At 35.6% G+C, this 12291-nt stretch overlaps 1 protein-coding gene across 1 annotated transcript; it reads left to right on the forward strand.

The window, feature by feature from the left end:
* The first annotated feature begins 5560 nt into the window (after window positions 1–5560).
* LOC149802753 (peptidyl-prolyl cis-trans isomerase-like) lies at window positions 5561–11520 on the forward strand. Its single transcript, XM_089952176.1, has 5 exons — window positions 5561–5713; window positions 6069–6099; window positions 6883–7068; window positions 9138–9213; window positions 10798–11520. Exons 1-5 carry the CDS (start codon window positions 5624–5626, stop codon window positions 10928–10930), a joined length of 516 nt encoding a protein of 171 aa, XP_089808302.1. The 5' UTR covers window positions 5561–5623; the 3' UTR covers window positions 10931–11520.
* Window positions 11521–12291: the final 771 nt, after the last annotated feature.

Consider the following 12291-nt stretch of genomic DNA (forward strand, 5'->3'; position numbering starts at 1 on the left):
TATTTCCACGAGATCGTGTTGTTAAATTCTATCCCGTGGAAAAATCCACGGCGGAAAAATCCACGGCGGAAAAATCCACGGCGGAATCTGGGAAAGACAATTCCGATGCAATGTTCCGATATATCAAATTATTAGCCAAGTCCGATCCAATATCGGTTTGGTTATTTTCTAGCGAAGAAAAATACGATCAATTTATCTTGCCGTGCGGAGATATTTACCGTGATGAACTATTACACGATTCGATGAAAAATATCGCGGAGAAATATTCGTCAAATCCAGATCGATTGTTAACAAATTGCTTTACTGTTCCGTCTGTTGCCGCTCACGCCGCGAGAGAAAGAAATTCGTGGAAACCAACAAAAAATGAGTTTCTTAATGATATTCAACTTAGCTGTATCGAATATGGTCACGGAGGATTATGGAATACCAAATACAATTTCGAAGATATGATCTCCGTTGATATGAGCGCGTGCTATCCTGGAAGTTTCCTTGGATATGGTGATTGTGCGGATTACTTTGCTAAATTTGGTCACCCTACTAGCGAGATGACGAGAGTGGCAATCAACGGACCGTTACCTGATTTTGTCATGACAGGATTCGCTAATGTTACTTCGTTCGAACTTGCTGAAAATTTGCATAGGATTTGTTATATTTGGTTTGGTAGGCATTTATCTCAGCGAAGATGGATTCCTATAGTGCTGTTGAGATATATGCTAGATTCATCGATGTTATTATCGCTGACGATAAGTGAGGCAATTATATCCTATAGGAAACAAACTGAAGTGTGGTTACCCACGGATTGTGAGAACGCGAAAGATATCGGAAGAAAAATAATTGGTAAATTTACTCAAGGAGGATCAGTTGATCATAAACACCGTCACGCTAGATTATTTATCAATGATGCTGAGATGGATTTTATTATTACCGATACGGTATCGCGTGGAATATTTTGCAATAGAGAAAATATTATTATTGATGGAACGAAATTAGGAACCGTGATAACTTATCTCGATGGAGAATCAGCGCAGTATACTCATTTAAGATCATCGATGCTCGCTTATGTGAGTATTAATTTGTTGTCGATGATAAATAAATTTGCCGATATCGCGGTGAGGGTTGCAACTGATTCATTTTATATTGATAAGAAATATCAACGCAGATTAGAAAATTTAATCGCTAATGGGGATTGGGGAACCTGGAGAATAAAAAATGAGGATATTCTAGATTATTGCGAAGACGCGGATGTAGAAGATTGTGATAAATTTCACAAAGACCAGCGCGATGAGATATCAACGGCTGCATCTGCGTTTGATCCGATTTCACGAAACAAATTTGTTTATCTTAATGGTCCTGGCGGCAGTGGTAAAACAACAAGAGCAATAAACTTATTTTCAAATTCTGATATGATAGTGTTGACTCCAACTCACAGATTAGCGCGAGAAATAAAGCAGCGTGGCGTTAGTTCTTGTACTTATCACAGCTATTTCAAATACAGCGGTGGATTGTGGGATCCAGCTCGAATGGGAAACAAATATATCAACAAGATTATAATATTTGATGAAATTTGCACAGTAAATTTAGTTTTGTTAAAATCGTTCCTGAGTTGGCTAGAAGAAAAAAATACCGCGGTGATAATGTGCGGCGATCATGGACAACCGGATCCTATTGATGGTGAATCTCCACATGGATGGCTTAGAAACTTTGTAGATTATTATGAAGAAATTGACGCTGATTATAGATCCAATGATAATTTACTGACCGAGTTTAAAAAACTAATTCGATTGCAACCTAATAAAATTCAATGTGATGTGATGAGAAAAATAATAGATGAAACTTCGATGGATAGATTTCTAAATTTGTGGCGTCCTGATCATTTGATAGTTGCTAGTAGGAAAATTATTCGCGATGCTATTCAGGAAATATTATTTAAGCTTCACTATGAGAAATTTCCAACGTTGCAGGTTCCGTTATGCTATAGGCCAGCTGATACTAGAAAACAAAATATTAATGTTACTTTGCCGTGCGGAGAAGAAAAAATAATGGTTTTAAACGATATTATTTTCGTCGATATTAATCTTGTTAATGATGCGATAAGCGCGGAAAGATCGCCGTGGAAACTCGGATACGCAACAACGATTCACTCGTCACAAGGATTAACAGTAGATGGTCAAGTTTGGATTGTCGATGATAGAATTTCCTGGTCGAATTTAGTTTATCTGGCAGTTTCTCGAGTAAGAAAATTATCTCAGTTAGGTAGGATTAAATTTCACATTAACGACGACGGTGGTAATTGAGTATCTCTTGGAATTACTTGTAGTTCTTCTTTGGTAAATCCTCGTTGTGGTGCCGATGAATCTAGAAAATAAATTGCTGGTCTTCCTGATGATCTTGTTACTGCTAATATTTTATGTGTTGTAACACTCCAGTTTGGATCGGTTGCTCTTTTTCTGCCACCTTCGGCTTCTCCTTCTTTATACAAATATCTAACCGTGACGCTACCTAGTACCGATGGAATAGTAGAATCTCGCTTTAGTGGTATTTTTGCTTTTGTAATTGCAATTGCGGGTTTCATTGATATCGTTCGTGTTACTTCATTATTTAGTGCGTTAATCACGTGAGGTAATCTTGTTGCCCAATCGTGAGATCGTTTATCTTGAATAAATTCTCTCGCGTACTGATATCCGAATAATCGTTCCGCTAGTGTTTTGTTGAATCTCTCAACGATAGCCTGATTGCGATGAACACCTACAATACCGCGACGGATTTTAACATTATTCTTTTTCATCAGTGAAGTAACTGCGCCAAGAAATTCTCGTCCTGGATCAATCTGGAGAAGATTCGGCCATGTCAACGGAGATCGAGAATAAATTCTCTCAAACGCATTTGCTATTTCCGTTGCTGTTTTATTCGATAACGGTTCTGCTTCTTTATATCTGCTAGCAATATCAACAATTGTCAAAACATATTTGTATGTGATTCCATTAACGGTATCGTGAGGAAGAAACATTAAATCAGCTTGATGAACTTCGTTAGGGACGCTGACGGAAAAACTCGCGTATGGTATTTTCTTAGGTGGAGGAAGATAAATTTGCCAAATAGCTTGTTTTGATAACCATAATGCAGCGGTGGCGTGTTTTACTTTTGCGGCCTTGGCAAGTTTGGCAATTGCTGATTTTCCTTTCCAGAATCCTCGCGGAGAATAATATATTTGCTCCATTATAAATTAACCAGCACCTAAAACTAATTTACCTTTCATCGCTCCCTTTATCAACCAGGTTGCCAATTTTTCTTTAAAATTTTTATCAGGAATAGCATCTATCGCGTGAATTAATTTAATATCGGCGAGATGTCGTTGTTGTAAATCTCCGCTGCGATATGCGAGATCGTGATAGTAACACGCGTTATCGATAGCATTTACTGGATCTTCGCCGGGATTTGGTTGATTATTATTATTAAGTCTTATATCTAATCTTGTACCAGGTCCGCAGTAGTTGTATCTTGGCAAATGTTTTTCTCCGGGATATTTTGCCCAAGGCAATCCCGGCAGATTTGTTAAGGAGGCGGCGATATCTCCTCCGGTTTTTCTATCTTTTTTTTTACGAATCTAAACTTAATTGTCTTACAAACTTCACATTCTCCCTTGATTGCATTCCTGTTGTTGCGTGTAACGACTTCGATTGGATTTAGCGTGGCAGTTCGAGTGCGACACTTAACACAATATGAATCCATAATATTCTAATAACATGAATGTAATTGATTTTTCAGCCACGAAAAAACGCGAGCAAGTGAAACACATCGATGCATTACCGAATTCGATTAGAATGATAATTATTGGACCATCCGGTTCTGGAAAAACGCAGTTGTTGCTAAATTTGATAATGAGATGGCTAAAATGGGATAAATTGTATTTGGTTGCGCCGTCCGTTGATGATCAGCGATGTTATCAAGTACTAAAGGAATTTAGCGATAATACTGAGGATGGCACGATAGAATTTATAACGGACATCAATGAATCTCCATCAGTAGAAAATTTAGACGGCGATACTAATAATCTTGTTGTTTTCGATGATGTGATGCTGGATAAGCAAACTAATCCGGCTAGGATATTCTCGCGTGGCCGACACAAGAATACCGATGTGATTTACGTGACGCAGCGATATACGCAAATTCCAAAGGTTATTAGAGATAATTGTAATATTTTATCAGTTTTCAATGGCGTTGATACTCACACGCTAAGGAATATCCATCAAACTTGGTGCAATGGCGACATGGATATAAATAAGTTTAAAAATTTCTTCAGTCACGCTCAGGCAACACCACACGGTTTTATCACGATTAATCTTCATGATCCTCGTAGTAGATATCGTGTTGGTCTTGATCAAATTTACTCATAAAATTGTAGTCGGAATTTGCAATCACAAACAAATTTTACAATACCCCCCCAAAAAAAGCTGCCATTTTTTTTATGTCCGAAAATGCAATTTTGGGGGGAATTTTGCGGATTATTTTTCGTAGGAGGCGTTATTTTTGAAATCTGAGGTTTCTACGGAGAAATGTTTGGTAGGAGGCTTAAATTTATCTGAGCCACCTGGTCTGTACAACTTCCTTTGTCGAGGTTTATTTTTGTGTCACGGAGAAGATGACCCCCCTAAATTTTGTTGTTTTTTTTTATTGCCTGAAAATGCATCTTGAAGTGAAATTTTTCGGATTATTTTTCGTAGGAGGCGTTATTTCTGCTTTCTGAGGCTTCTACGGAGAAATGTTCGGTGGGAGGCTTAAATTTATCTGAGCCACCTGGTCTGTACAACTTCCCTGCTGCTCGTCTCACGCATACATCAAATACATATGCGAACAATTATATAAGCACAGAGATGAAATAAAGTATATCCAACACTTTGTAAACACCGAGAGACACTAAAAAAAATTACGTTACAATCTAATGAATTAAATAAAAATCATAACATGACAGACATCCATGAAAAGTTAAGCAACATACTGAGAGAACCAGCTCTGAATTAATGATCGCTATTTAAAAAATAAAATTAAAAAATAACATTTTGCACTTTTTTATTTCTTGTGGAATAATGTTCTATGTTTAGGCACGAGAGTAAATAAGCAATTTTTAAAATGAAAATATTCTGAATTTGGAGTAAGCAAACATAGTTTTTCATTGATCTTAAACTCTTTGTTATAAAATGATGCTGATTATTAGACAAAGAAATATATGAGAGTGAAGTCAAATTTTGGGGCAAATCTTCTGAGGCAGCTAATAGGTCAAAAGTCATTGGGACTAAGCACGTAACAATAGCGTAGCAAGAAACACTGTTTGCACTTTACATATAAACGATGATGCAAATAATATACAACATCTACACTGTATTCCGGCGTTTTAACAATAAAGTACGGCGAAATCTCTGACAATATGAAATCACCTTATCATTTATATTACTGATAATGTGATTTCATGTTGTCAGAGATTTCGCCGTACTTACTGATAAAACGTCAGACTCCTGTGATACAACATCAGGCTCCTGTGACATCTATTATCTAGGAGGTATTTCAGGTATGAACATATGCCAGAGGAACACCGGTAAACAGTGTGTATCTCGCGGCACGAGGCAGGATGGTAGTCTTAACTGCTATTAGACATGCCGGGAAAACCTTTTTTGACATTCAAATAGGTGGCAAGAATGCTGGAAGAATCGTTTTCAAGGTTCTAACATTTTTCTTTCAACATCTATAGCTGTTGACATTATTGTTACGTACCGTAATACATGTTCACTGCATGGGTGGCTAATCTAACGTTAGTCCTACAATGTAAGACATAGCACATTTTTGTCTTGCATCAGACATGGCTGTTATTAAAAAGAAGAGTAAGAAAATTTAAATCAGGAAATTTTGACACTGACTAATTAATAATTAAATTATTGTGTTAATTAATAGGAAAAACTTCAGGACTAAAAATCATCCTGATCAATGACCTCGACAGTGTCTATGTTACATGTTATTATAGGTGTTATCTCCCCTCTCTAATTACTTTATGACAAAGTTTTAATTTCCTTTTTCAGCTCTTTACAGATACAGTTCCTAAGACAGCAGGTAACACGGTTACTTTTTTTTTTATAACTAAGTAATACTCCACAAAACATTTTGCTGTGCATCGAATAGGTTTTACATCTAGGTATCTGGTTTGCAGAATTTAAGACTGACCTTGTGTCAGTACAGATTCCCACATTATCTTGTTCGTTAGACACCTTGTTTTTCATGGACAGGTGCCCAACTGTTGCAGCATGGATCCTTTCTTCCATGCATTAAATTTCAGAGGAATAAAAAAGGGATATAGAGATAACAAAAAGTTGAATAAAGTCATTATTACAATCTCTCGTCCGCTCCGTTGGCCTATTAGTTAGAGCATCCGCCTCAGATGCAGGAGGTCGTGGGTTTGATCCCCTGCCGAGTCATACCAAAGACTCAAAAAATAGTACTAACAGCTGTCTCGCTTGGTGCTCAGCATTAAGAGGTTAGTGTTAGGACTGGTCAGCCAAGTGTAAGGATAATGTGACTGTGGGACATGATGCTACATGTCTGCGGCATGATGCCCTAGTGCTAGACATCACTATAAACTGCCACACTGCAGACATTGTAGCGATATGGCTGAAAAATTGTAAAAGCTACATTCAAAATCCAAATCACACACATTTTCAATAATATTGTTTGGTTCTCCTCCAAATATGGAGTTATAGCTCCAGCTTGACTCAAAACTTTACCTTTGAATTGCATCACATTGGCATAGACCTCTTTGTCATATTGGCAAATTTATTGACTGCTTGTGAAGAGATAATGTTGATGGGTTATTAATAGTTTCTCTTTATCTTAAAACAGAAAACTTCCGAGCTCTGTGCACGGGAGAGAAAGGTTTTGGTTACAAGGGATCTGCATTTCACAGGATTATCCCAGGTTTCATGTGCCAAGGTGGAGATTTTACTGCTGGTAATGGAACAGGAGGAAAGAGCATTTATGGGCTGAAATTTCCTGATGAAAACTTCAAGTTGAAGCATAATGTTCCTGGTAAGTTGAGAAATCAGTTGATTATTATTTGCCGGTCTTATTTCAGCTCTGAAAAAATGACTGTTAGAGATAATACTGTTTGAATGTGTTACCAGGCAGCTATACAATACACATGTGCAATACAGGACTTCATTACATAGGTTCCAATGTATAGCAAAGAAAGATTTATATTTAGCTGCATAAATCTTTTGATTATTTTGTCTCTCTCTTTTAGCATTCTAACTCTTTGCTGAGACTAAGTCATTGTTTTTGTGATGTCCAACTCATCCATCTGGCCAGCTGTCACACCTACCTTGTAAGTAAGATATCTAAACAACTGATGAGTCCAGCAAGGCAAAATTGGATATTTAGATAGTTTGGGTGGTTGTTTTTTCAACACATTGTCGGTAAGACCTTGAATGAGTACAACATTGAGCCTTCTTAGTCGTAATTTTGATGAATTATGGCCCCTGATTGCCTCATGTCTTGTTTGTGCAAGCTAACTTTATTGGAAATGAGTCGATTGTGACTGTATTTGGTGTGCAGCATTATATTGTTGAGATCTTCCAATGCTTCAGTTTGAAGCATCGAATACTGACTAGGTCATAAATCTGATGCCCACCATAGGCCAACAGAGTCAGTAGTCTGTTATATTTTACACCAGTGCCGGAGAATTGTCTGTCTGAGACTGATGATGTTTGATATTGCTCTTTTTATATATAGATCTATCTATCATCCAAAGAAAATATATATCATGCAAATTAAATAGAGAAAATCTTAATACAGCACATCCAAATGCTTTAATTCGAAGGAGAAAGAAAAATAAATACAATTTATATTAACATTGAAAATGGACTGCCAGTTATCACTGGTTGCTTCTGTTTGGATGAGAGATGGTGAGAGAGTGGGCATATTTCAAACTGACCTTTGATGCAGTGAATGAGTACAACTTTGAACCTTCTTAGCCTTAATTTCACTAACTATTTCACTTTCACAAGACTGGGCACTTTTATCCACTTAGTATCATGGTTTTATCCTGTACTAGAAATTTAATGAAACAAAGTAATTCCAAAATGAATCTATATCCTTATTTTCTTGTATTATACAAGATCGATGGACCCTGGCAATAGTCTTGATGCACACTGCACATTTCAAATGCTCCAGCCACCATGACAGCAACATCGAATCAGGGAAATCATATGGAATACCTTAGACGGAATATTTTGGGCTCATCTATTCATAATTGTATCTTCAATTTTCATTGAAATATGGCAGTATTATTTCTAGGTGTTTCATTGTGTACACGACGTTTCATCCTGTTTAACAAACCATGTTGCATGCTTGTGAAGTGTGTATTACTGCATGGTGTTCAGGTTTCGTTCATACAATGAAACTTGTGTACAATGTTCAGCAAGATATGGAAATAATCATTCGTTTCAATTGTGTTATTCCTATGATGTAACAATTTTTGCTTCTTTTTAAGTATATAATAAAAAGGTTTGTGGCTGGGTATTAAAAATATTGGGCCCTCTTTCATGTGGTGTAGAATTCCTGAACAAGCTTTGGCATTCTTTGCTACACCACCTTTGGGCCCATATTTGTCAATACTCAGTAATAAACGAAAATTGTAATGCAAGCAAGAATGTTTACAAATTTGTCATTATTACGGCTACAAATACATGTTAGGCATAGTTTTGGAGAAGGGTAGGTCAATTCTAGCTTTGATAGCAAACTTTCACTGTTAGCTCTTTGTTTGAAAGGTGACTTCTCCTAATAGCCATATTAGATTTTATTTAATTTGCACCCAGTTTATGCATTTCTTTATGAATTTGAATTAAATAAGAATGCAGATAATGGGCCAGTATTGTTTATATTTGTGCTACACAATTTTTGCTTACACCACTATGAAAATGTTTAGCTAAATAATGATTCATAGTAATCCAGATTTGTAAATTTGGAACTTGCTCTTTTTATATTCTGCAACTCCAACATTTTCCACAACTGGGAACTTTTGAAATCTATGAGGACCCTTATATTAGGGTAGTTACACTTGAAATTGGGGACTTCTGCAAGGAGTTTTCTTTTTACAGGGATTTTGTCGATGGCAAATGCTGGTCCAAACACAAACGGCTCCCAGTTTTTCATCACTACTGAAAAAACAGAATGGTAAGAAAATTCATTTATTATAAAAATAGCATTGTTTCTTTTTACCCTCATTTGTCATAGACCCCCGAAGTTTTAATCTGACCACAACTCTGTACCAAGTTTTTTTTTGTGTGCACAATCTGGCTGTTTCCCATCATTAACAACAGTTTTTTTGTACTGTTAGTGTTGCACCTTGGTTGGGGAAACACTATAAAAATGGCATCAGTTTTAGTATTACCTGTAAAGTATAGTCAATATCATCTTTACATTGTTGCTTTTTTGTTTTTTATTGTTTTTGTATTGGCAAAAGTGTCAGTAAATTTTGGCTCTTGAGCTCAATGTTTTTGAAATTGTTATATGCAGAGTTACATTCGTCTTGTGAAGTGTGACTTGCCACAAAGAAATGTACCTCGTGGTGATCTATCATATACTTGTACATAAGTTGGATCCAACAACAGACTGCATAGATTCTGATCTACCACTGCATAATGCATCATCAGATTTGAGTCTATGCAGCTTGTTAGGAGTAATCAGTAGAACAAACAGCATAGATAGACCCTAATCTGCCAGTATATTATATGAAAGCAGATAAGGGCCTGTGTTGTTTGCAGTTGGATACAGCTTACAGGTATTTACTTTGCAGGTTAAATTTAGGGTCCAGGCAGTATTTGAGGCTAGGGATCACACAGCAAAGGATCATGGCAAACGTAGATTATGTTGAATTCTTTTGGTCCTTGGACCACATCTTACATTTTGGTCCAAACTATTGATATTGTCAGTTCACTTTTATGCATGGAGTTCCTTTTTTTGGCTTTATTTCAAACCACAAACTAGAAGAAGCAATAATCAAAAAGAGATATGTGAAGGCCATAGCCCAGCTACGTGATGACGTCACTAACGTAAAGATGTCAGGTTGAAAATGCTGGTCTTTCACAATGGTGGCCTCATGTATTGCACCTAATGCCAATAAATAGATCGATTATTGTCTGATATGCCGTATTTAAATATCTTTATCAAATTACCAAATTATTTGATTTAAAACTTTCAAATGACCATGTGTTGTCTCTTCTAGGTTGGTCGTAATGAGTAACTTTTTAAAACTTTTTCTCTTACTGAAAATATAAAAAGTATAAAAAGGTATAATAGTGCAACCTTTCAATATTTATATATTATTACAGAAGTATAGGATTAATTGCCAATTATTGTCCTTTTGAGGAGTGGAAAATTTCTACTTGGATTTTCAAGTGACATGCTGAGTTTCACTTTTATATCTGTATTTGACAGGAACATAATAGAACTTTGGAAAGGAATTTTGCTTTTAATAACATTTAGACATACACTACTGTGTACTTGTTTATTGTTTTGAGTACCAGTATCATGGCTTTACGTTAGATTTTTGTCAGTGCCTAAATTCATAGATTTGGGAAGAAGTTATATCGTTCCTAAAGTAAGAATGTTGCTTTGTGAGTCCTTGAATTCATGGTTCATAGCATCCATTAAATTCACAAAATTTGTATGACATAAAAAATAATAAATTCGCAGCATTTGTTCAACAAGTCAGAAAAGAAATTGGTTTATCTTATAATTTATTTTGTAAAACTACAGGTTGGATGATAAACATGTTGTATTTGGTCAAGTTGAGGCAGGCATGGATGTGGTGAGAGCAATGGAAAAACAAGGCACTCGGGATGGTCAAACCAAGCAGAAAGTAATCATTGCAGACTGTGGAGAATTATGATTTTGTCAACAATTAAAAACTTGCAAAGAATAACTGAGTGATATTTTATTCATATACATTTGTGATTTTGCTGTACTACAATCTTTCTGTCATTAATATAGATAGTCAATTAAAGATTTTGCTAGCAGACCCAGTAATTTTAGCATTTATATGCTTTTGATAATAAACATTTTTGTGTCTCTAGAAATATATTTTCGTTAGTGGAGACTGCATGTACCTGCACAGTATTAGATAAACAGGAAGAGAAACATTAATGATTTCCTGTGGCAGTCATTGGTATGTGAAATTTTATATCAATATTCTATGTACTCACTTATAAGACAAGTCCAACTGCAAACTGCACAAACCCAGATCTGCCATTGCATATTGCACCAGCAGATCTGGATCTGCGCATTTTGTTAGGAGTAATTAGTAGAACAAATGGCATAGACCCTGATCTGTTATGGCAGATCAGAATCTTTGTTGTTTGCAGTTTGACATGACTTAAAAGCAATTACCGACAGTAAAGCATTTTCATTCACTGATTCTTGAATAAGCTAAATGTTTGTGAATTTTTTGTCTTAATACATTTAAATAAAAATGCAAAATTTCTTATATAATTTGTCGTCTTTGATGACCTTTCCAGAAAAGTAATCATTTAAAAGAAAATCTAAAATACCTTTCAGGAGTGGCAGATTAAGGCTGTGAAAGATAAGACTAGTTTTCTAGGAAAAATTGTTGTCAACTCTGCAGATCATAAAACAGTGATGCTTATGTTAAATGCAGAAATATATCAAGTCGGTATTGCATGCATCCCTGCATCGCTATTATTTTATATAAATATTGATAAAAAAGTTAATTTTGTATAAATCTGATTGAAATTCTTTTTTTCCCCTCATGATTTTTGTAAATCTCTGTTATATCTATATTTATTGGGGAGAAGCACTTTCAATTTTTCTTAAAATTCAACTTTTTGGAAAAAAGGATTTAAATGGACATATATTGATATCTTCAATAGATGTGTGTTATGTTCTGATAACATACAAGTTTAAATTATTGTTTAAAGTTTTAATGAATTATGTTAATACTTTGGCTAATTGTGTGTTCAAGTATTTCAATGTGTGGTATTCAGATGAGAAAAATATTACATCATTATCGCTATATTCTGAGATTTTAAGGTATAAAATCACTATATTTTCCCTATTTCTTTGAGACCCAATGTATATAAAATCCCTATAAGTTTGAACAGATATGGCTGGGAGGCATTGCATTGCATTGCTGATGGAATGGTGCATTTATTATGTTTGTTAAATCCAGTCTTGCTGATGGACTGATAATTATCATGGGTACAGGATATATTTGTCTACCAGTCAGGTCCAATT

Source organism: Sinohyriopsis cumingii, chromosome 3, assembly GCF_028554795.1.
Source record: "Sinohyriopsis cumingii isolate HCF-2022 chromosome 3, ASM2855479v2, whole genome shotgun sequence".
Taxonomy (NCBI): domain Eukaryota; kingdom Metazoa; phylum Mollusca; class Bivalvia; order Unionida; family Unionidae; genus Sinohyriopsis; species Sinohyriopsis cumingii.

Excerpts from the sequence above, each read along its gene's own strand:
- LOC149802753 (XM_089952176.1), top strand. The coding sequence starts at position 5,624 with ATGGTAGTCTTAACTGCTATTAGACATGCCGGGAAAACCTTTTTTGAC. Across the intron at positions 7,069-9,137 it reads GTTGAAGCATAATGTTCCTG|GGATTTTGTCGATGGCAAAT; the intron begins GTAAGTTGAGAA and ends TTCTTTTTACAG. Across the intron at positions 9,214-10,797 it reads ACTACTGAAAAAACAGAATG|GTTGGATGATAAACATGTTG; the intron begins GTAAGAAAATTC and ends GTAAAACTACAG.